This window comes from Mus caroli, unplaced genomic scaffold, assembly GCF_978045245.1.
Source record: "Mus caroli unplaced genomic scaffold, Mus_caroli_1 scaffold_4, whole genome shotgun sequence".
Taxonomy (NCBI): domain Eukaryota; kingdom Metazoa; phylum Chordata; class Mammalia; order Rodentia; family Muridae; genus Mus; species Mus caroli.
In genome coordinates, this window is record NW_028227259.1 from 101,176,850 (window position 1) to 101,202,744 (window position 25,895).

The following is a 25,895-nucleotide window of genomic DNA, read 5'->3' on the forward strand; positions in this document are numbered from 1 at the left end:
TTAAAAAAAATTTTTTTTGTTGTTGTTAAGACAAGAGTCTCTCTCCATAGCCTTGGCTGTCCTGGAACTTACTCTGTAGACCAGGCTGGCCTTAAAGTCACAGACTGTAAGGCTCTGACTTGCAGTCACTTCCTGCACAGCGCTGTGAACTACACACGCCAGGTTTCTGCTGCTGTTAACGAAGGTTTCTAGCTCATCATTGATTCCGTAGACATCATTCTGGTCTGACTTGCCCTGGTTCCTTCAGGTGTAACCTCACTCTCCTACTTAGACTGTGTGATGCTCTGACCTCTCAGTGAGGAGAGTCCCTTGGCCTGAGGTGTACCTGCCTTCAACTTTCAGTTCAGCTCCTGCGTATGGTGACCCAGCCTGACACAGACGCGGCTCTAAGATGAACTGTCCTCTAGGCTTTACAGTCAGTCTCATGGCAGTCATGGGCAGTACTTAGAAATGTGGTTGCTGTCCTGGTTGCTTTATTAGTCTCTGAAGTACAAAACACCATTGATTTATAAATGTGTTATCTTTTTTTCTTAATTCGAGGTTTACCCAAAAGAATAGTGTATACAGTGATTCTGTGATCATCTTCTAATGATTTCTGTGGGCATCAATATGAAGATGACATGTCTGTCAAGGGATATTTACAGAGTAAATCTGAGGAACATGTCTGAATACTAGTATCTTAGTCAGCACTTTAAAAGTTTAATAGTCTGTCTATAGCATAAGATCATTAATTCCACTCAAATGAAAAACTAAATAAACATGTTCTTTTTTTCCTCCTTCTTCCAAGAATTCTTTTCTTCCATCAATTCTTCCCGAGCCGATGACTGCTACTGAAGCCGCTGCTAGGAAAAGCCAGATGAAAGCCAGGTAGGCTGTGGCCGACGGGCATCTTGTCAGAGGAAAGGCTGTAGTTTCCATTCCCTAAACACTGTCTCCACTTACCCAGTATGCCCGAGTTGTTCAGTCTGTGGTGCTAGAGCTTAGATGGTAAGTGAGGAAAAACAAAAGCTCAAAGGTACACCGTAGAGGGCCTGACAGCAGGCTTCTGTGAGCGCCGGCTCACCAGGGAGGGCCTGAGGACCGACCGGACTGTGGGACTGTTGATGTTGCAGGGGGCCGTCTCTGTGGACATGTGGCTGTCGTCATTTTTGAATTTAGGGAACTGCAGAGGCGAGTTAATAGCTATTAAGCCTATTACTTCTATTTAAGGAAGGAAAAAATAATTGTCACAGGCCATTAGTGTATGTAGTTTGTAGAATTTATGTGTGTATGTGTGCTTGGTAAAGAATCAAGTTTGAAATATTATTTTTCAGTAATTTACTCCATTAGTAAGCTTTTGCGGGCAACTTGATTATTAAAATGAGCTGTGATTGGCTATTATGTAAATGATCTTGCCAACTTCATTACGTTTTTAGACAGCTTGTACCATAGCACTCTGATCATCCGATCATCTTCCCTGTTATTATTAGGAGACCTCGTACCTACAATATGCTTATACAATTTTCTGGAAAAAATTGCCTTCCAAAGTGTTTTTTGAATAATTTCATGTGCCATAATAGCTTTTGATCATTTGTGCTTCCCTTACCATCCTTGTCTCCTCCCACTGCCTCCCCCCCCCTCCTCTTCCCACACAACCCCCTTCTATATTACTTCCTGTCTTTCTTTTTATCACCTACTGAATTCCTTTAAGTTACCAACCGGAATTTTCTGAAATGTCATGCAGTTTTTTGTTACTTTCCTTTTAGAAAGATAAGTGTTGGGGAGGCTCCCTCTAGTGGTACATAGAGGTATTATGAAAGAGGGGTAGTGTGTGCTGCAGGAACTGTGGGCATGATAAATCAGGCATATACAGTGTTAGTTGTTAAATCATTTGAGATCATATTAAGTGAAGTCACTAAAAATATAGTAGAGATTTATTAATGTTTTATAGAGTTTATAAGTATAGAAAGTAATTTTCAGATTATATTGGTCCCACACTCATGCACATACTGGCAGTACTAAATGGACTGAGTGGGTATCAAAAAACAAAACAAAACAAAAAAAAACCCAAAAGATCCCATGAAGTTGTGAGGGACAAGTTTTGAGGGAAGTAGGGAGGAAGTTGGAGGGGAGAGATTTGGGGTTGGATTTGATTCAGTTACATTGTATGCGTGTATGAATGCTAAAAATAAATTTACCTATTTTTATTGTTGTTTTGAAATGTCACTTATGTCTGCTAATCCTTGTTTTCAAAATTGTGCTTACTGTTCTGCTGTGTGCATTTGGGGCTTATGCGGAGTCCCAGTCAGACATTTCTCCTGATTGCCATTCAGTGTTCTAGGAAAACAAAGGTTGGGTTAGCAGGCAGCCTGGCTTGGCAAACACTGGCTTCTCTGGTTTTACCTGCTATAGGAGACCGACAGCATTTTCTTTCTCTTGAGTCCAAGTGAGGGGGATTATTTCTTGTGTCTTTTTAAAGAACTGGATCTTGGTTTTGTACAAAACCCTGTGAGAAGGTTGCTCTCTGTGTACTCTCAGTCGTAATGCTGTCCCTTAAATCTCCTGTACTTCCAGCTTGGCAGGCTGACGTTTCAACGGCTATGGCTGCCTGTATTGTTTGTTTTCTTTATTAGCTTTATGGAGCTGATATTCTGAGGTGGATACTTAGGAGGAAGCCAGAGGACTGATGTGGTCATCTGTAATAATCAACTGTGTCTGTATTTTGTAGAATGAATAGTAATTTAGAGATAATTTCATTATTTGGACTGAATTATATTTTTCTATTATAGAATAACAGATACCATTGGACCAACAGAAACCTCAATTGCACCAAGACAAAGACCAAAGGCCAATTCCACTGCTGCCACTTCCAGTGTGCTGACCATTCAGAGTTCAGCAACGCCTGTCAAAGTCCCTGCTCCTGGGGAATTCAGCAACCACAAGCCCAAAGGTAATTAGCCTTTGCAATTCTGACCTTTCGATAAGGTTTGTTTTCCTTAATTGACCATCGTAAAGCACAGAACACAGTGCTTTCAGGAAAGCCTGGCTACATGGCTCGGTCAGTAACGTGCTCGCTGTGCAGGCATGAGCACCCAGGTGGAGATCCCTGGCCCCTCAGTAAAGACAGATGGGCATGGCGGTGTGCTCCCGTGACCCAGCCTGGGTGTGAGGTGGTGCATGGTGTGGTGGGAGTGGGCCGCTGAGGTGGGGGGGATAGGCTAGGGGTAGAGACAGGCCTGTTTCAGGTTTGAGGGCCAGCCAGTCCAACTGCAATGACAGCTTAGTGAGAGACTTGTCTTATCAGAAAAGTGGGACAGTGACTGAGGACATCCAGACCAACCTCTGTCCTCTGCATGTGGATGAGCCCACTCACGTACACACACGTACACACACACACACACACACGTCTACACACGCACCCCTGCACCCCACCACAAGAAACTGTCTACTGATGTCCCGTAAACCAAACCTTTTTTTTTTTAAATTAAGGACCTCAACATAAAACCAGATACACTGAGTCTGAACTATTTTTTTCTAAAGGCAAAGCAAAGTTATTAGTGATTGTATATAGAAGTCTCAGTTTGCTTTGATATATGGTCATCTCTTTGATATATGGACCCAAGCTCATCTCTTGGGTCATCAGCCGAGAGCTTTGAGGCTGGCTGTACAAGTGCAGGAGACTGTTATATCGCTCGTAGTGTTACAAGTCTCTCGAGCCTTGGTGAAGGAGCCATGTGGAGATCACAGCATAAGGACTATTCTCATTTGATTGTGAGAAATCGTTTTTATAATTCTTTTTTGTTCGAGTCAGGGTTTCTCTGTGTAGCCCTGGTTATCCTGGAACTTGTTCTGTAGACCAGGATGACCTCACACTCACAGAGATCTGCCTGCCTCTGCCTCTGTAGTGCTGAGATGAAAGATATATGTCATCACCATCTGGCCTGTTTTTATAGTCTTAAAATGCATTATGATTGTGTACTACCTACAATAGATATTCCTGTAGAACATCTCCAATAGAGTAAATTTAAATTTTTAAGGTGTCGAAGATGTAGTCTGCAGAGTCACCTCCAGAAGACCCGTATTTACATAATATTTCCTGACAAGTCTGTCTTGTTTTAACGTTTTTATTACAGATACTGGTTAAGAATACATATTTGAGTCATGAATCCGATTTGAGTTTCATTTCTCCCGTTTTTTAAAACTAACATACATAGTAAAAGCATGTGTACCTGTCTGCTCGGATTCCTGAGACATCTACCTGTCTGTGTAATGTAAAGCCTGATCCAGACGTGTTATGAGACAGTAAATGTCACTTATTACTACGTAAGTCTAGGCTCAGGGACAGCAGGCGACGCTTCTCTTTGCATTCATTACCTCGCACATTGTGGCAATGAGTTTGTGGTATTGAAATGCATCAATTGGAATATTAAATCCATGGATAGGAGAGATGACATTTTGAACTCATTTGTATATAATTCCCATTTCACTTAAAAATCATTTTCTGTGTGTAGATGTTTTGGCTATATGTATGTGTACCATGTATATACTTGGTAGTAGGGTCCAGGAAAGGGCATGAGATGTCTAGGAACCGGACTTACAGACAGTTGTGAGCCACTGTGTATGTGATGGGCCCTGACTTGATCCTCTAAGAGCAGGGAGTACACGCAGATGCTGAGCTACCCCTTCAGCCCCCAGTGACATCATAGTGCCTTACTCAGATCTAACACACAATTGTAGCAGCAGCTATGTTTACGGTGGGTAAATCATGTGGCACATGGGAAATTACACCTCAGACACACACACACACACACACACACACACACACACACACACACTCACACTCACACTTGGCATTTGCTCTTTTTCTTGCCTACCTGGGTTGGAGATGTTATTAGTTTGTTTGTTAGGTGTCGCTGTCCACAAGTATGAGGGTTCATGAGCTGTTTCAGTAAAAGGGTTTGAAAGGACATTTGAAGAATTTGGGTTTTTGATAATTTCTTTTCCTCTTGTGTAAAATACCCTGACCAAAGCAACTTAAGGGAGAAAAGTTTCATGGTGGAGGACATGGTTGCAGCTGGGGAGGCTGTCTGGTCACATTGCATGTGCACTCAGGAAACGGGACCCTGGCTGTGAACTTCCTGGACTGCTTCCACTATATCTTGCAGAAAGGCTCTCTGTGTCCTCAAAGCACACATTGCTCAGGTGCAGAGTGTTTGATATATTCAAGCCGTAGCAGCCATGTAGGCAATTTAGGAGTAGCTTTAAGGATTCTTTAGAAGGCACAGGATTCCTAGGGTGCTGTAAGGAAATGAAACTGTGGCATGACTACGGATCGTACCCAGAAGGACAGGCGAGAGCCTTGTGTGTAAAGAAGTTGCAGTCGGCCCCAAGGCAGGTGCAGGATGCCGGGTCGTTTCTGTGGTTGGCAGCGTTCATGTCCTGTCTCTTCAGATACAGTTACCCAGTGGTGGTGCACCCAGGCCTTGTCTGGTTTCCGTGCTGTTAGTCAGTCAGTGAGCTGACAGGGCTGTGAGTGCCAGGCTTGCCCCTGGTGGCAGCAGCGGCTGGCTGTGTGTGCTGTTTTGGCACGCTTGCTCCCAGTTTATGTTGGAAACAGTACAGCTTTTATACGTATGTGCTTTACTGTGTAAAGAGTTCCTTTTTTCTATAGAAATTAAGTAAAATATTTATCTGCTATAGAAATGTTGACAGAAAAATGTAAAACTTTCCTGGCTTCTTTTGAGTTTAATACCAGTGTAGCATGTACTCTCTTAGCTTTTTAAGTATAAATAATCATTCTTTTACTATGAACGTAGTATAAATTAATACTACTACTATAGCCATGTTTAATTCATATAAACAACTTGTGTCATTTCAAAAATAGAATCAAACATGTTTCTTTGCTACTTGCCTTTTAAGATGTTTTTGAAAAGTTATGTCAGTATAGATCTGTTGTGTAATTTTTAATTTATTCTATGTCATGAATATGCTGTAAGTTTTTTAACCACTTGGATTATTTTTGTATTTGCTGTTATTAGTAGTGTGGTGGTGAACAGCCTTACAATCAGTTCTTGACTTCCATGCCGGTGCATTTGTCTGAGGATTATATTAAACATATCTGGGGGCTGGAGAGATGGCACCTTGGTTAAGAGCCTTTGCTGCTCTTCCAGCAAGCCCTCACTTGGTTCCCAGTTCACACATGAGGCTGCTCAAATCTTCCTGTAAGTCCAGCTCCAAGGGCACCTACATGCTCTCTCACATGAAGGAAACTTTAAAGAGGAATATTCATTTACAGTTTGTGAACAGTCAGATTTGACCCAAAGATTCCAGGAACATACAGCATCAGCCACATACAGTTTCAGTCCCCTTTACTCCTGTCTTTGCAACATTTGAGAGTTGTCCTGAGCCATCTTGGATAGGGTAAGGCATGCAGGTGACTTTACTGGAGGTGGCCCACTGTTTTTGCATGGATGTAATAGATAAACTGAATTGCAGGGCCTTCAGAAATTTCATCTCAGGAGTGCTTCTTGCAGCTCATATACCTTTCCTATCACTATTGCATAGTATAAAGATTCCTGGGCATAGCCCACCCTATTGGGTAGATTTCTGCAGATCAACATAAAGATGAACTTTCATGAATTAGTACTGTTTATATAAATTAATGACTTTATAAAACTCCTCATTTGATTAAAATAATTTTAGGACGAAAGTTTTAAAAGATGGTTTTAGTTATTTTGCCAAAAAGATACAATAAAATTTGAAGCAAGTATAGAATGTGCCCATTCTTCATAGAATAGTAGGTAAAGGCTGCATAATAAAGAATACAGTAAACTTTCACAATTACACTAAAAAGATAAATATGCTTGGGACAATTTTGTGGTCAAGGAAAAACATTCATTTTAGGTCAGATCCAAGGGTGAAGCCACAGGTGTTCTCTATGATAAAGCAAGGCCTTGGGAAACACTGTTGCTCTGAACTTATAATGAGCTTATAGAGTGGAACACTGCTTTGAACTTACTGTCCACATCCTTCTGTAACTCCCCTTTTGTGTAACATTCTATTTATTTATTTTCTAAGAACTTCTGTCTATAGAAAGTCCAGGGAAAAGAAATAAAATGTGGCTTCGGGGCCTCTGCCCCATCCATCCATCCATCCATCCACCCACCAAATGTCTATGTATGTAAACACACTTAAATACTTGTGGAGTTGGTTGAGACAGGTGGTTAGAATGTATGTGTGTATGAGTGTGAATCTGTGCGTATTGCCTGTGTAAAAGATTTAAATTCTTTTCCTTTCCTTTCTCTTTGGTTCATGAAGAGTTAAGGAGTGCAAGCCTCTCACCTGGCCAGCAAGAGGCTCCAGGGCAAAGAGAAAGGAACTCTACACTTAATCCTTTACTTAATTCCCTGAGGCTGCTGCCAGCAGGCATTAATTACCAAATGCCCAGCTGCTGTCTGTCTGTCTATATTTATGTATGATTAAGATAAAAAAAGAGTTCATAGTTTTTTGCTGGGCATTCAGTTTTGTTCCATCAGTAGTATTGACCCCTTAAATCCCATCTGCTATCAGCATGATCCAAATCGCCAAGACTGCTTCCTCATTGGCTGCCTTTCCCTGGAAACCCTGTGATGCTGGGAAGGTCCCTAGCAGGTAAAAGTTTTTGGAAAATGCTTGCCAGTGGTTGGTGAGATGATTTCTCTCTTTAGATTATTTTCTCACCCAGTGTTTTTATTAATTTAAAAAACTTGCATACAAAGTAATGGATTTTATGTTATTCTTATATATGTATGAAATATATGTACATATGTAATATTATATATGTTAACCCTCTCACTGTCCTTTCCTCTTTGTCCCCCCATAGCCCTCTTGTTCCCCCCAGATACTTATTCATTGTACTTTCATGTCGCATATATTCAGTTACCCTCTCTGATCTCTCCTTCCTGTTAGATTTCTTCCTCCTCCCTAATCTCTTTTTACTTGTGTGTCAGTGTGTGTTGTATGTGTGTGTGCGCACAAATGCAAGCCACAGGAGGGTGTTGAACCTCCTACTGTCTCACTCTCGGCTGCATTCTTTTGAGGCAGGTTTCTTGATGAAATGTGGAGCTAGGCTGGTAGCCAGTAAGCCCCAGTGGCCCTGTCTCCCCCATGTTCCCAGTCCTGGGCAGCAGGGGTACACAGCTCCATCCTGATTGTTTATCTGGTTGCTGGAATCCAGGAGCCTGAGTGAGTGCTTTTACCCACTGAGCTTTCTCACCCAGCTCCACGCACAGGCTGGAGGCAGGTTTTCTCACCCAGCTCCACGCACAGGCTGGAGGCAGGTTTTCTCACCCAGCTCCACGCACAGGCTGGAGGCAGGTTTTCTCACCAGCTCCACGCACAGGCTGGAGGCAGGTTTTCTCACCAGCTCCACGCACAGGCTGGAGGCAGGTTTTCTCACCCAGCTCCACGCACAGGCTGGAGGCAGGTTTTCTCACCCAGCTCCACGCACAGGCTGGAGGCAGGTTTTCTCCCCAGCTCCACGCACAGGCTGGAGGCAGGTTTTCTCATTGTACCTGCAGCTCACTCATGTGGCTAGGTTGACTTGCTAAGATATTTATTTGTTGGTATAGTAGATGATAAAGTGACATTTCATGGACAGTTTACAATTATAGTAGATACTTGGTTTAAACTATGTAATGTACAAAAAGGTCTATTATGAAACCAATGTCTTAATGACTTGAAATCTACCCATCTTAATAAAATTGTCTGTGTATTAATGTTTTTGAAATATAGGAGCATTGAGACCTGGAAATGGGTCTGAAGTCTTAATGGTTCAGGGACCCCCTCAGCAACCCCCACAGCAGCATAGAGTCCTCCAGCAGTTGCAGCAGGGAGACTGGAGATTACAGCAACTTCATTTGCATCGTCATCCCCACCACCACCAGCAGCAACAGCAACAACAGCAACAACAGCAGCAGCAACAACAGCTGCAGCAACAGCAGCAGCAACAGCAACTACTTCAAAATGCTTACTTGCAGCAGGTAGTATTTTTATGACTTTATATAGGGAAGTGGTGTTGTGAAATTCACACAGCAGTTGAGTACCATTGCTTTCACTTTTGTGTCATTGATTTAAAATAGGCATATCATCACGTGAACTGTGTTCAAATAAACATCCTCAATTTCCTAATTACAGAAGAACGTTTTATTAATTGACATTTGATGCTAAGTAAAGAGATGTACTGTTAAAATAGATTGCACCATGGATTTATGAAGTGAAAGTGTTTACTTGATATTCAGAAATAAGCATCACAGATATATTTTAAATCTACACCAGTGCTACCATGGGAAAAATGTTTAATTTTCAAAAGAAATGCTGTCTTTTTATTATTTTCTTTTCTTGCCCTTCCTGTTCGTCTGTGAGCCTAGTAACCCTGGGTCAGTTCTGCAGCTCGGTTTTTGTTTTATTTTATTTTGCCTGTGTTGGCACATAGGTAAAAAGGAGGCATCATTCTGTCCTCTATAAAATCCTGCAAAGTTCTAGCCTCACTAAACTTTTCTACATGGCACTTCTGTAAGCACAAGCATTTTATCATTATCCAAGGCATGTGTGAGCCAGCTGTGTACAGGACACTCCACTGGGCTGCTCCCTCTGTGGTTGGCTGACAGACACAGTGGGGGTGGTGCCGGGGAGGAGACAGGAGGAGAGTGCGGAACCTGGACTGTAAGAGGGGTCACTGGAGGCCATGCTTGTGTTAGCTTTCCTACAAACATCCTGAAAGTGTGCTGGAATACTTTTCGTTACACTCTGTTTTATTACTACTTTTCAAACTAATTTGATGAACATACAGAAATTTACAGTCACAGATTATTACGGTTCTTTTATATTGTTCTTAAGACTTTATTTTCTTAATTATTGTGCTGATAAAATCAGAAATATTAAAAACAAAACAAACAAACAAACAAACAAACAAAACACAGAACTCAGGATGGAGAAATGGCTAAGAGTCCTGGTTGCTTCTCCAGAGGATGCAGGTTCAAGTCCTAGCGTCTGTATGATGGTTCACAACTATCAACAACTCCTGTCTCAGGAAATCTAGTGCTCTCGAATTCTGTGGGCATTTCAAGTACATAGTGTACCGACAGACATGCGGGCAAAACAGCAGTCACACAAAATTAAAAATAAGTAATACTGGCCGGGCAGTGGTGGTTCACGCCTTTAATCCCAGCACTTGGGAGGCAGAGGCAGGTGGATTTCTGAGTTAGAGGCCAGCCTGGTCTACAGAGTGAGTTCCAGGACAGCCAGGGCTACACAGAGAAATCCTGTCTCGAAAAAACCAATAATAAATAAATAAATAAATAAATAAATAATTCTGGCACTGGGAGGCATGGATATTAGTTGTCTTAGTGTTCTATTACATTGAAGAGACCATCACCAAGGAAACTTATAAAATACAGCATGTAGTTGAGGGCTACTTAGAGTTTCAGAGGGTTAGTGTATCATCATCACTGTGGGAAACATGGCAGCAAGCACACATGCATCTTCTGGAGCAGTAACTGAGAGCTCAAATCTGGTTCGTAAGTTGTTCAAAGAGAGAGTGGGCCTGGACCTAGCATGGGCTTGTGAAACCTCAAAGCTCGTCTGCCACTGACAGGCCTCCAACAAGGCTACACCTTCTCCAGCAAGGCCACACCTCCTAATTCTGCCCAAATATTATCATTAACTGGGGAACAGCATTGAAACATATGACCCTATCGGGGACTTCCTCATTCAGACCTGCACAGTGTTGATTCTGTTTCTGTTTTGTCCCCTCTTCTAGTATCAGCATGCAATGCACCAGCAGCAGATACTTCAGCAACAGTTTCTAATGCACTCAGTGTATCAGCCACAACCGCCTGCATCCCAGTATCCTGCCATGGTAAGGGCTTTGTCGTGTCTAGACGTTCTTACAGGCGTGTATTTCTAAGGCGGAACTTACAGTATGTATGATGCTATTTAAAATTCATTCTTCAAAACTCAGTTTGGGGCCTGGGAAGATGAATCAGTCCAGCAAGTGTGTCATGCATGCATGAGGACATGAGTGTAAATCTTCCACACCCATTCTGAAAATCTAGGCTTAGTAACTTGCACCAGTGACCCCAGCAATGATGAGAGGAGGCAGAGATGGAAAACCTCTGGGGTTTGCTGGCCAGCCAACCTAGCCAAATCAGTGAACTCTAGGTCCAGTGAGAGAGACTGTGTCTCAAAAAGGAGGAGAGAGAAGGCTGAAGACACCAGATACTGACTGTCCACACATGCAAATTGGCTCACGTTACTTAATGAGGGATGCTGGAGAGATGCTCCCTTGACGATGTTGCCATGTAAGCACGAGGGCTGGGTTCAGATCCCAGGCTCCAAAAGCCAGCAGCACATGCTACACCTCGTGCCCACTGGGTGGGGATGGGGACGGGTGGATCTTGAAGCTCATTTGTCAGCTGTCCTATCTGATAAGCTAGGTGAGCTCCAGGCTCAGTGAGAGATCCTGACTCTAAACCAAGCTATCGATCGATAGAAACATCTGATGTTGGCTTTGGCCTCCGTGTGTTTTTATGCCCTCACCCCTCCCATGCTCATGTGTGTGTGTGTGTGTGTGTTCGCATGCACACACACACTCAAGTAAAACTGTCACTTGACATATTTTCTTTGAAGGCAGATGTCTATTCTCAAACAGCCTGCAGTTACACTCTTGCATCTGAGAGTGGCACATTATAACTGTCTAGTGACACTTTTGGCTATAAGAGTCCCTGTCATCTTATGTCCTCTGTCTCTTCCATTCAGCAAGTATCTGCTGAGTGTAAGTGAAACACAGGGCAACTCTGCCATGCATTTGCTCCAGAGAACAGTCTGCCTTTTCTTCTCTTACAGGAATCAGTTTACTTAACTTATTCCTTTGTCTTTTTCTTAAAATACTTAAAGGAAGAGTTTTGAATCTGGCTAAGTGAGTCTGGCTTTTTAATATTAGATGGGTTTAAATATCTCTGTGTAGTTTTCTGGTCACAGCTCCTTCTTCAAGTACTCAGTGATGTTGGGGGTTCCTAGGGTTTCTGGTTGTGTCTCCATGGCAGGGGACAGGAAGGAGCATGGTAACTAGTGGCAGGGTGCAGTGCTTTGGTGACTTGGACATAGGCTTTGTGTTGTTTCTTGTTTCAGATGCAGCAGTATCAGCAGGCTTTCTTGCAGCAGCAGATGCTAGCTCGCCATCAGCAGCCAACACAGCAGGTATCACCTGAGTATCTTACCTCCCCTCAAGAGTTCTCACCAGCCTTAGTTTCCTACGCCTCGTCAATTCCAGCTCAGGTTGGAACCATAGCGGACTCTTCTTACGGTGCCAACAGGCAAGTATTTTCCCGGAGGATGCAAAGGCACTCACCATGGAAGTGGGCGATACTGCAGGAAGCATGGAGTGGCTCCTGAATGAGCTCGCTTTTGCTATTACATAGAGCTGATTCGTTCCCTCCTCGGTTCTGTTGTACATCATCCTTCCTCCTGCTCCAGTTCCTCTCTGCAGACAAAGGTCAGCCACACAGAAGGACATTTAGGAGTTTATTGGTTATTTAGGAGTTATTCAGGCATTCTTTGTAATTTAAGTAGAAACATAATCCAAGAAAACTACTTGAGAGGTTGAAAATAAAGAATCCTTGTAGACATGTTAACTTTTTCTACTTATGTGTTACTACTGCCTTCACCTAACTCAACTATTTGTAAAATTTGTATGATTTGGTTCAGTTGACACGGGGACAAACATTTTAAGTATATCATGCATAGCAAACTTAGTGTAGTTGAGAAATCGTGACTTTTAACTATTCAGATATATTAGTTAGAATTATTGTGTGGGTACTTTCTATGGGAAATCATTACAATACATTGAAGAAATTTGGTACATTGTTTCTCACATTTGGATGTGATATGAATTTAGCAAGTTTTTCAGGATCTTGGAATTAAGAGCCAGTATTAAGGGTTGGGAGAGAGCTTGGTGAAGTACTTTTCCAACAAGCCGGAAAGACTTAAATTTGATCTCCAGGCTCTATTAAAGAAGCAGGGAGTGAGAGCACACACTGCAACCTCAGAGGCTGTGGAGACAGAGGCGGAAGGGTCTCTGCTCAACCAACAGAGCCCAACTGACAAGGAAACAAGGTGGACAGCCCCTGAGGACCAACACTTGGGGTTGCCTTCTTCCCTCCACGTGTGAGCACACACAAACATGCACCAGGATACATGTGCACACAAAGACACACCCCCTCCCGCCCCAAGGCAGGAAATATCGATATCTTTAAATATGAAACTGAAATTAGTTGTTAAACTGGGTGCTAGAACAGCAAAGAGGCTCCTATGCCCAGGTTCAGGATTTGCAGCAGTAGCTGAGAGAGTAGACAGCATGAGGACAGTGACACTGTGCTGTCAATTGAATTTGTCCAGAGAGAGCAAGTGTGCCATTAGAGTTCTGTGTGTGTGAGTGAGAAAGGAGAGGGAGACAGAGGGAGAGAGGCCCGGGGAGAGGGAGAAGGAAGAGGAACGATAGAGATCTGTTACATACTGGGGAGACACAGGAAGGAAATTTTAAAAGATTAATTCAGTGACATACATTTCTGAAGCAAAAGCAGAGGTGTATGGGCTGGGACAAACGATTGCTTTGGAGCACTCAAAGGTGTGCCTCGGCGTTTGCCACCATTTACTTGCTCACTCTAGCTTTTTCTGCTTGGCACTCCTCTTTCATACATTCAGGCATTATTACAAGGAAGCTAGGGCCTAACATATGTGCAGGAAACACATTAGATCCCGTAGGATCTAAACTATGAAATTCGAGTAGTGCTCCAATAAACCTATGAATGTTAGTTCCTCTGTGACGAGAGGAATGTAGCTTTTCTTATTACATAGTCTGCTTGATGCTAGTTCATATACATGGCTAAGCTGCTGTTTTCATTAGAAATCCACATAGCAAGGACTGAGGTAAACTCCCCAGCACTGCCCAAGAAACAAGGAAAAACACCAAAACAGGAAATAATAAAAGTTTAGATAGTGCGCACACTGCACAACAGTAACACGGATCCTCTTACCCAGGTTTCCACAGTCAGTACTCCATTTTCATTGTGCACAGCTGTACTCCAGAAACTGGTGAGCTTTCAGAACTGTAAAACATATGTAAGTCAATAGCCCTAAACCTCAGTGGTCAGTGTGTCAGCCTCATCAGTGCCACTGGGTCTCCTTGTGTGTAGCCTTGGCAGTTCCGGAGCTTACTAATCGACCAGGCTGCCCTCACACTCAGGTCTCATCAGTCTTAAAGCTAAATGATACATACAAGAAAATCCTTCCATTTCTCCTCTGTCTGTCTGTCTGTCTGGAAATTGGAGGCAGGGCTTTGGGCCTTCCAAGCACAGATTCTTCTTGTTAGTTGTTTCCACAGCCCCCATGCTGCTTCTAAAAAAATTAGTTTTTTTTTTTTTTGTTTTTTTTGGTTTTTTGAGACCGGGTTTCTCTGTGTAGCCCTGGCTGTCCTGGAACTCACTTTGTAGACCAGGCTGGCCTCAAACTCAAAAATCCTCCTAACTCTGCCTCCCAAGTGCTGGGATTAAAGGCGTGCGCCACCACGCCCGGCCTTATTTTATGTGTCTGAGTGTTTTGTATGCGCACCATTGGGTTCCTTGTGCGCACTAAGGCCAGAAAGTCTGGCCACTAGTCTCCTAGAAGTGGAGTCACGGATGGTTGTGAGCCACCATGTAGGTTCTAGGAACTGAACCCAGATCCTCTGTAGGGGTAGGAAGTGCTGTTTACCACTGCATGTCTCTCCAGCATCCCTATCTGCTTTTAATAATGAATACTATTGAGTCTTTAATTTGTTCAAAATGCTTTTAAATATTTACAGTTATGCAAATCAAATGCCATTTAAAGAAATGCACTGTGGCAAAGTAAATAATTGTGAGTACAGTAAGACAAATACTAAGTGAGGCTAGGGGTTAGGTTTCATTCTTTTGGGGTAAAAGTGTAAACAATTTGTTAACCCCATACCCCAGCCTAGTGCTGGAGGTGAAACTAAGGTCTTGAGTCTCATTGTGATACCATATCCCCAGCCCCTGAAGATGTGATTTAATACGTCTTTCAATTGTGTTCCAGAAACAGTCTCTGAATTCATCCAGAGTGGGAGGAAAGCAGTTCAGATAGGAAGCCAGACTTGAGTTTTCCCACTGCTGTGTGTTTTAAGGTCTCTGCAAGTTCGTACACATCCTGTGGACTAGGATGCCGAGGAGTAAGGGGTTAAATAAGGAGCACACTAGCGTGCAGTTACATGTGCAGGTGGTTCACACTGCAGCCGTGGTCTGTCCAACCTGTACTTTATTTCTTTATCTTTTGGAGACAGGGTCTCACTCTAGCCTAGGTTAGCTGGGAACATACTATGTAGCTCAGGCTGGCCTTATAGGCTTAGCTGCCAGAGTGCTGGCATTCCAGGGATGCCACGTTTTTGTTTCTTTCTGTGATGAGTATTGAATCCTGGGTCTTATGCATACCAGGCAAGCATTTTATCCCTGAGCTACAGCCCAGGCTCATCCTGTACTTAATCTACCATTGCACTCCAGGTCTTGTTCCAAGAGTTTGTGCAGTGTGAAGTGAGGCACTGCAAAGTTCCCTGAATTGTAATGTTATCCCTGTCACCCTCTCTCCTCTCTCAACAGGTCAGTTGCTGAGAAAGAGGCAGATTTTACAAGTCAGAAGGCCATCAGTCACCCTCCTGACATGTCAGGCTGGAATCCTTTTGGAGAAGACAATTTTTCCAAGTTAACAGAAGAGGAACTATTGGACAGAGAATTTGACCTTCTAAGATCAAGTAAGGGACACTTGAAGGCTTATTTTGCTTCACAGTAAAGTAACAGCTATATAGTTGAGCAAGGCCAAAGACTGTGTGAGGTGGTGTCAAAAATTCTTTTTGTGCACTTGAGGGAAAAATACAGGCCACTTTCTTTCATATACTGTTAAGCTGTGTTGTGTTGCACATTAGAAGTTAGTTGCCTCTTAGTAGCTAATAAACTCAAGATTGCTGATATCTTAACCATTAAAAACTATCTATGAATGTGCAATTCATAACATCTTCAAAACATGGAAGGTTAATGCTCAAGTAGGGAAGACACTGTCAGTCTCTTGCCTTACTAATGGCTCTGCAGCTCTTTCTTGCACACTCAGTACGAGATAGTGTGGGTCTGAGACACCCTTGAGCATGCCCAAGAGAAAGCATGGGCTGCACAATGGTGATGGTTTGTCGTGTCCTTTCACTGAGTGGCGACAGAAAGGGGCTGCTTTGTTGTCCTGATATGACCAAAGTTAAATAATTTTTTTCAACTTGAAATCTGATATCTCAATGTTTTTACTTGGAATCGTTAACTTTTCTCAAACTACCTAATATATACATCAAGCCTTGCCACATGTGTTTTAGAAATGATCTCTTTTAGAAGAGTGTAGGTTTGAGGAGGTTTGCAGAATAAGGGCAAGAAGCTCATTTTATGGAAAACATAGGTGATTTTCTAGTTTCTGAGGCTTGTATGTATATGTGTGTATGTATGTATTTGTATGTACATGTATGCATATACATACATATTCACTGAGCATCTCTGTTTTGCATATAAAGAGAAGGGCCTAAGAAATGACTCTCAGTTTCTAATTCCTGTTTTATTTAAGTAACTAGCTTTGTGAACACATTTAGTAAGTAGAGTGCTTTGTCTGAATTAGTATGTATTTTATGTAAAATTCACAGATGGCTTACATTTATGTAAAGAATTCCTGTAAGGCACTCATGTTTGGCATCTGAATTTGTATTTTGTATATTGGTGATAAGCGTGAGCATAAAAATGAATTTTAAGCCTCTGATATACATTTGTTAACTTTGATAAAAAAATCTTACCTCATATTAAAAAATGTTTTTAAATCACATTTTTGTATGGTATTTTTCCTGGAGTTTCTGTTAAGTAGCCCCCAGTTTAAAAAGGATGTCAATGGTCTCTTTTGGAAAGTAGTAAAGGAAGATTAGGAGGTGGTCAAGTAATGATAATTTATAGGATTATTTTAGTTTTTTAATGCGTGCGAGTATGCATATGCTCATGTAAGTGTGTTTGCATGCCTGTCTAGACCTGAAGTTAAGAGTCATCTGTAGTCCCTCTCTATCATTTGAGGAACGGTCTCTCAGATGAACCCACAAGTCAAAAATAGAGTTTTTCTAGTCACTTTGTGTGGAGTCTTCCTGGCTGCCTGCTGAGCACTGGGGCTGCAGTCGGCCACCGCGCACGCCTAGCATCCACACTGGGGATTTGGATTCTCTCCTTAAAGCTGGTGCAGCAAGGGTATTAACTAAGCCATCTCCCCAGCCAAGGGTTCGTTTAGAAGCAGAAAGTAAGTTTTAATGTGTTCTGAGAAGGATCTACTAACAAATACTTTTAGTTTCTCAGATTAAAGGAATATCTTGTGTTCCCCCTTCTAAATGACAAGGGCCAGGTGAAGGATCTTATTATTTTGTGTCTTATAAAATATGCTGTTTCTTTGGTGGAGGCAGGAACTGTATGAAGACATGGCTGCATGTGTAGTTTCGTCTTTTAAATTTTGGAATAACTGTTTTCACATTGGAAGATAGGCAACATCAGTGCTGCACACATGGATGTGTATACCTGTTGACAGAGGCAGCTCAGACTGCATCTCACTGCATCACAGAAGATGCCAGGTCCCAGACGAGAGCCCAGGAGCGATCGATCATTGCCATTATAAACTACCCGCGTGGCCTTGAGGAGGGGCACCGAAACCACAGGGCTTCTGCACTCACTTCAGCACATAGCACCAGAAACTCACATTTCCCTCCCTGCTGATAGCTTCTCAGTGAGGTCACTCAGTTGCCATGTCAGGCTCATCCCCTGCCACTTGTAAACTGGGATCGAAGGGACAGGATTGTTAGTGGAGCTGAGTGAAGTGATTGTCTCTACATAGGGGATGGGAGCCATCACCTCATGTCTTAAGATGCTTAGCTGGCATCTTGAAACTATATTTAATTCACTAGGTTTCTTGGTAAATTAATCAAACGAGAGTCAAGAGTATACAGCACTGACCCGATGGGCACATGTCGGCAGGGAGGCCGATAGATAGAGTTCCATGTTCTTAACATTAAGTGAGTGGACTGGAGTTCAAAGGAAGGAGTGGGACTTTTAGGAAAATCTATAAATGTGTCTGCACTTCAGAAACATCCCCTTCTGTAGTCTTACTTAGGTGTAGCAGTCATCTCTGATATCTCTTCCAGTACAATAATAGTATATCTCACATTTGATCTGTATGGTAGAGTTGAAATCATTCTGATAAGCAGGGGCCTCCTCTAGGACCTTAATTACAGTGGAAGCCTGACTGTACACTAAAGAATGGTGGATGTTCATTATTGCTTGGTTCTTCTCTCCCCAATTTTTTTCCAACCTGAAGAAATAAATTAATGCACTTGAAATACCACATATTTCTCTTATGCATTTGTTACTAGGCACATGTGTTGTTTTCCAGAGTGGTTTGTAAAAGCGCACGTCTTTGGTTAATGAAATACTTGCTGGGTGGAGGCTGACCACCTTCCCGAGGCTTTTGAGTGCACACTATCCCTGCAGGTGACATAGAAGTTGCAGAGTGTTGACCATTCAGGGCTACATTGACACTCAGGATTTTCCTGATCAAGTGGTACATGGCTATTTTGTTTAGTAGGAAAAAAGATAACAATGACTAAAAAGATATATTACTTGTGTGCTTCCTATAGGAAATAATTTTAAAGAAATAACATTTTTGTGATATTAAAACTGAGATAATTGATAATATATTTTTTGTAACCTTTATGGAAATAATTGATTACCTGTAACAGGCATTTAACATGTAAAATAAACTATTGCTGCTTTAGTTCTCAGTGTAAATGAATGTAATTTATAGTACAGAATCTTTTAATGGTTCTTTCCTAATGAGAATACATTAAACCAATATTAAGTATTAATAACAAAGTTTGTCTTTGATTTTTTTTAATTAAGCTTGCTGCTGTCATTATCTTTTGTACCGAATCATCAGATGAGTATGTACCCCTCAGGGGTCTAGTTGTTATGGTAGTTACAAGGTTAAACAGGAACTGAAATAACACGTGTTTGGGGAAATTGTCAACGTGGATTTGGTCAGATGGTGGTATCCTTGTAACTCCTAATGAAGAACAGTGGAAGGTTGGTTCTTGGACAAATAGATTTACTGTTTTCTGTTTAAAATTTCAACAAAATGACTAAGGGGAATAACAGAAACTCAAGGACTGGTTGTTTTGCAATCTTACTAAGTATGTTGTATAAATTTTGAATACACAACAGTTGTAAATGTTATTTTACAATATTTCATTTATGGTAAAGTTTTCAGCCATTAACTTTTGTTTATTCTGACCTGTTACAGTGTCTTCAATGTAGAGTAATGATTTTCAGGCACATTAGACTGACTCCGTAGTACCAGTGAATACTTCGTTTTACAACTCTATTTGTTAACTGTTAAGTCTTTGTTTGAGGGCATTATCTATTTAAGCTGCATATTTAAAATACCTTCTAGAGTATTTTGACTGTGTGGTGGTATAATGGAAAGGACTCTGCTTTCAAAATGTTAAAGTCCTACCCCTTTTCCACTGTTTCTGTCAATTGAACACTTTGAAAAGAATCTGTCTTCACCTTCCAGCACAATGCTTTTATGTGTCAGGATGGGACAGATTCCTTATGTGTAACTCAGACTTTGTTCTAACTGAAAGAAACTTAAGACAGGTTAGGGGTGACCAGGTCTTTAAAATGTAGCTCCACAGTAAGCATTTTGTTTTCATATCTATGTGATTGTGTAGTAAGTTAATGTTTATTTATTTTGTATTCTGTCTTCTGAGACCCAGATTATGTGAATTTTAGAAATCTTAAGTGATATAAAAATATTCCATTAAACATTGATTTTGTGTTTTGTGGGATAATAGAACATGATGCATTTTGTTACAAATGTATTCTGACTTCTGTTTGAAAATAATTAAGTAAATGAGTTTTTTATATAACAGTAACTCCTGTATTCTTTCCACTTGGAGACTTCTATATAACAATTAGCTACTCCCACATGAAGGTTTTTGTTGTTATTATTGTTGTTATTATGTCTAACTGCAGAGTGCTGTTTATGTATTTACCACAATTTGCTTGATTGTTAAAGATTATATACCAAATGTACAAGAATTCCAGGAGTGATGTAGTGATTTTGCACTTTCATAAGCTAGGGAACCATTGTTACAAACTTGTTTTGAAATTTGGAGAATAGGTTGAAAGTGGAGGTTTCCAAGTTCACAATTAGATAGTGTAATTCATCACATCTGTGTTATGGGGGAAGCAGCTGCTCTGTATTAACCTCCTGACGGGAAGGATGCAGGTGTTACGGAGGCTGTTTCTAGTTCAGACTTAAGTGTCTACATACCATTTTGATTTGGGGGAGTTACCCTTCTTGATGATGCCCTTGAGGCTGTCACTTGGGTTGTTCTTTTGCAGTCTGTAAGGACAGAACCTAGAGGGTGTGTAGAAGGCTGAGGAGCCCAGGAGGACCCTTTGATATGAGTGCATGCATGACCTCTGGCGTATAGATGCCCAGAGAGACCGCACGCTGTCCTTCCTTCATGTGCCAATGTTGCATCTCGCTACAGTAAACTGGTCATAAGATGGTCTTCATTGTCTTTCCAGAAAGATGCTATGAAACTAAGAGCTATGAAGATGCTCTTCAGTTGGTGCTTTAACCTCTAGCCTCTTTAACTTACTCACCAGAACAAACTAGCAAGAAAATGGATTTGACTTTTTTTTTTTCTTTCAAAATGGCTACGGAACAAAGGTCTACTTGAATGCCTAAAATTTCTTTCTTGATAAGTGTCAAATAGTACAGTTTTGATTGCTTAAAATCAGAAAAGAGGCATTGTTCCAACAAGCTAGAAAGTGCTTACTGGGCACGTAAGCATCCCTAGTGAGGGCAGCTTGAGTTGATAAGGGAGTACTGCCATGACCGGGGATCGGGGATGGAGGTTCTCCGACACGGCTGCCCTTGCCTTTGCTCTGTGATGCTCATTCTCACCCTGTGTCTCCATCCCCAGCTGCCTGCCGTCTCTCTCTGTTCTGTCCCAGGAATCACTCTGTCCTCCTGCTTTCCTTTCCTCTCTGCTACACTACAGAGCACATTTGTTTTCAAACACACTGTATACATCTTGTAGTGTCTACTACTTTAATGCTTGTTTTTCATATAAGCTACGTGAGGGTAGGGGTCAGAACAGTGCTGTGCTGGATGTATTACCAAACACTCAGCTATTTGTTGGATGAATCAATACACTGTATGTGCATGCGTGTGTGTGTGTGTGTGTGCTTTGTGTGTGTAATAGTACAAAGTGTTGGGAAAAATGAATAATGTCAGATAGAGTGAATTCCATTTTTCTGACTGCTGAGGATTTGAATTTACCAATTTTATGAGTGTACAACCATTTGCAGTTTTTTTTTTCTTCTGTAGGTTTTTGGTGAAAGTGCTAAATGTGTCTTTGTAATAAGCAGGGTTTGAAACTCAAGTTTAATATGTTACAAATACAAATAGCTAGTATTAACTGAACCGGACTAATTAAGTAGATTGAATTTAATGTAATCTCGCACTGATTAATCTAATCTCCTTGAACTTGATTTTGTAGTAACAAACAGGCATTCATTCACCTTCGGACAAAGCCCAGGCCTTATCAGAACAGGGCTGTGAATTATGGTCTTCAAAAAGGCTGTTGTTTTAAGTTTTACTTTGGTTTATACTGTATTTCACCTTTTGTTTAAAACCATCTTTATTTTATTTTATTTTTGTTTTGTTTCATCTTATTTTTGCAGACAGGCTCGGGGAGAGCACACCCTCAGATAAGACTGTAGACCCGCCCCCCGCTCCACATAGCCGTCTTCCGGAGGAGCCTTTTGCTTCCGTCCCTTTCATTTCTCACTCAGGCAAGTTACATGTGTGGCATCGTTGTCTGTGAAATGCTCAGAAGAGGCGGATGTTAGGTACAGAAGCTTGAAAATAGGGCGTGTGTAACTGTTAGCCGTCTAATCTTCCTAACGTGTGGCCTACGGAGTTGCTGTTGTACATTTGCCAATGTGGGAAATGCAGTTTTTTTTCACCAGTTACTGGGATCTACTTTAAAAAAAAAAATTACACATGAAAATATCTCCTATATTTAAAATATACTTAAAATACTTTTATACTTAGCTTTTGCTTAAAAATCTGATGTTTTCCTAGCATATACATCATTTCTTATAATTGTCTTAATGATTTTGTATTTGGTATGCCACCAACTTCGCTTCTTATGTTCATGCTTTTGATTTTAGTTCAGAAGTTGAATGCTGCTGCAACTTGCTATGTAAAATTATTCCTATTAGTAATGTCAAAGTAATTGTATGATGCAGAACCCCTAGCAAGATTGTTTGGAATTGCTGTCATATTCCGTATCCTAGCTTTGCTCTCTGTCTGTCTTCATGCATTTCTGCTTACTGCCCTTTCATTGTTAATTTTATAGATGACACAGTAGCTGTAGCAGGAGCTGCTAGCTAGCTGTGTATCTGCTCAGCCTTCTGTGTGGTTCCTCACACTGCCAATACCCTTAGTCAAAAGTGTGTTATTTTTCTTGTATTTCAAAAATGCTCATCACTCTTCAGGGATCTCAGGACTTAGTGACTTGAGTTCCTGATGCAGGAAGCAGTTTCAGTGCAGTGTTGTTGTTGTTGTTCCTCTTCAGCTGGAGTCCATTGTCCTGCCTACACTTGCATGCACATCCCATGCAAACCACTCCCGAGGGACCCTGGGGGAGTTGGTGGGCCTGAAGCTGGGACTTGGAGAGCCTTTCCTGGGGGAGTCGGTGGGCCTGAAGCTGGGGCTTGGAGAGCCTTTCCTGGGGAGTCGGTGGGCCTGAAGCTGGGACTTGGAGAGCCTTTCCTGGGGGAGTTGGTGGGCCTGAAGCTGGGACTTGGAGAGCCTTTCCTGGGGAGTTGGTGGGCCTGAAGCTGGGGCTTGGAGAGCCTTTCCTGGGGGAGTCGGTGGGCCTGAAGCTGGGGCTTGGAGAGCCTTTCCTGGGGAGTCGTTGGGCCTGAAGCTGGGACTTGGAGAGCCTTTCCTGGGTGCTCTTTGGGCACACACATGTTGATGTGGGGACTTTTGTAATTGGCAGTTTGTTCACAAATCTGAGCTTGGGTGTCACTGTGGTTTTGTTGAACTTTGTGTATATTCTGTTAGATGTGAACTTGATGAGGGTTGGGAGCATGGCTTATGTTTGATCTTGCCCAATAACCAACCCAATAATGATGTAATAGTCATTGTTTGAAAACGTTCCGGCTATCTGTAAAAGGCATTTCTGAATATTTCTTAGAACTGGGGCAGTTAGAATGAGAGGGCTCTCACTCTAGGACTTGTCAGCAGCGAGAGCATTACTAATATTGCAGTGGTTTGACCTGGAAAGTCAGTGAAGGAGCAGACCGGCCTAGGAGGGATGTGCCTAAGACAGAATAAAGGTGATCACTGGGACAGCAATAGAATCCTTTTTAAATACTTTTTAAATACTTTTTAAATTCAAAGTTTACTTAAAATAAAAAGTCTAAAATAGATAATTACTATTGGACAAATATTAGAAAGTATAGAGATACTTTGTTGAGACATGGGAGGGAGCAATCAGCCATCGACTTCCTGGCAATAACTCTTCCATAATGTGTTTTGGCTTAAAACACATTACATTACAGAACATTCTAGGTGTGTTCTGTCTCTGAACCTTGTCTCTCTCCTCCACCGTTGTTGCTACTTATATTTTTATTTCGTGTGCATGTATGTGTGACTGTGTGCGGGGGTATTGGTGAGAGCCATAGTGGAGGTCAGAGAGTAACTGGGGAAGATGGTCTCCTCTTTCCACCCTGTGAGTTCCAGGAATTGAACTCAGGTTGTCAGGCCTGGCACCCTTTCCTGCTGAGCTGTTTGCCAGCTCCACACTGCGTATTTAACACCCAGGTGCTCAGGAGCTTGCCTCACAGATTTCTTTTTAAGCACTGCTATTACACACACACACACACGCACACGCATGCATGCACACACAGACATGTGCACACTTAAAATGTATATATAAAATTATATATTAAAATGTATACATACACTTAAGATGTATATGTACATTTTAATACATTGTCATTCACTTAAAGTATTTTTAATTTCTCACATGTTCTAATGTATTTTGATTAAAGGTTCAAATTCCAGATACTTGGATTACTTAATTAGTTAATGTTTAAGACAGGATCTCACTGTGTAACCCAGGCTGTCCTGGAACTCACAGACCTGCCCACATCTGCCTCCAGAGCCTGGGGTTAAGAGAGCATAGACCATGGCTAGAATGGACTTTTAAAAATTAGTTGAAGATTCCTTTCAAGTAAACAGTAAGATAATAATAAAATAATAAAATAATGGATCCTCTTTCTTTGGGTGGAAGGAGGAAGACAGGATTTGATAGGGGCACAGCCTGCCCTCAAACCTTATCGTGCTTCAGCCTCTCGAGTGGTGGGTTACAGGAGTGCACCCCAGGCCTGGCCATAAACCTCAGTAATGAAGATTTTACTTTTAAAGAAAGAAGTTCAAGTAAGCCTTGGTTGGAAAAAAGCTTATTGGTTTGTAGATTGATGAAGAGAAGCTGGGATATGAAGTTAGGGGTTTAGCTCAGATGTATTTACATATAACATTATTACATTTTCTTATACAGTACAAAGACCATATCGTTGCCAAATAGTTATTAACTTGCATAAAATAGTTTTTATCTGATGTAAATTATTATACATAATTATATATTAATGGTATATTAACAAATTAAAAATTAACAAATCTGGCAATTTTCTTGCAATCACTATTATGCCATTCAGTTTCCTCCCAACTCATTAGTTCCCCTTTGGATATCAAAAATGCTATTCTGTGCCCAGTGAGACAATGGTCCCTCAGTCCAACAACATATCAGAGCCCAGTGGCACATTCTGTGATCCCAGCACCCTTCAGGCCAAAGCAGGGGATTCCAGATTGAAGGCTTGTATAGGCTACAAAGTGAGGCCCTGTCTGAGAGCAAGCAAGACAGACCCCTCAGGCACAAGACTGGTGCGCTCCTTTTCCTCCCTTTGGGACATTGTTCCCCAGTAGTTGCTAAGACAGTGGAAATGTGACTCTCTGAGTTAATCCTGGAGCAGACAGTCCTGTTTAATGGCACACTCACCTTCTGGAACATACTGGAAGTCACTGACATTCTTGAATTGTATTTGAAGGGTTTTCACACTTACTTTGCAATTCAGTTGTATTTTGGTCCAGGTTTAATGAACTTGGGTCTGAAGGTTGGCCTACCTTGTAAAGTGATGAGGTATGTAACTTCTTCCTTTAGAGTCAGTTTATGATTCTTGATGGTCAGGACTTCTTTTTCAAGATGTTGGCAATATTATTTGCCGTAATTGAAATCTGCCATATGTTCTATGGAAACGGGCTCGGAGGGTGCCAGTTACTTTGTTTAAGTCACGTAATTCATAAGTAGGAATCCAGTTCTGATGTTAAACTCTTCCATAAAGAGTAGCATAAATAGTAGTAAGCAATTAAAAAATGAAATGGAAGACAACCTGTACCACCAGTCAGATAAGAAAATGGCCCATTGTATGGCATCTTGTGTTTGGAAATAGTGCTCACAGCCTGTGTGGTTGTCTTCTTGCATTTGCACTCTGCCACTTGGCCTGCCTTCAGAGCAGTCGTGCAGGGTCTCATAAAACCTTTTGCTAATCCACTAATCCGGAGGCCTAACATGATAAATTGTTGGGAAATGACGGCAGGCAGTATGCTTCCAATTCACAGTGTGCTTTAAA

The 25,895-nt window shown here is 41.6% G+C and overlaps 1 protein-coding gene across 4 annotated transcripts in view; it reads left to right on the forward strand.

The window, feature by feature from the left end:
• The window catches only part of Bmp2k (BMP2 inducible kinase), a 98,213-nt gene that overhangs the window by 58,247 nt on the left and 14,071 nt on the right, over positions 1 to 25,895 (forward strand). For 3 of the 4 annotated variants that reach the window (XM_021164002.2, XM_085836890.1, XM_085836889.1), the window contains exons 9-15: positions 788 to 867; positions 2,769 to 2,929; positions 8,752 to 8,999; positions 10,778 to 10,876; positions 12,148 to 12,332; positions 15,663 to 15,814; positions 21,873 to 21,983. In XM_021164002.2, coding sequence (XP_021019661.1) covers positions 788 to 867; positions 2,769 to 2,929; positions 8,752 to 8,999; positions 10,778 to 10,876; positions 12,148 to 12,332; positions 15,663 to 15,814; positions 21,873 to 21,983 — 1,036 coding nt within the window. The remainder of the gene's footprint in view (positions 1 to 787; positions 868 to 2,768; positions 2,930 to 8,751; positions 9,000 to 10,777; positions 10,877 to 12,147; positions 12,333 to 15,662; positions 15,815 to 21,872; positions 21,984 to 25,895) is intronic. The other variant, XM_085836888.1, reaches the window with a different exon arrangement.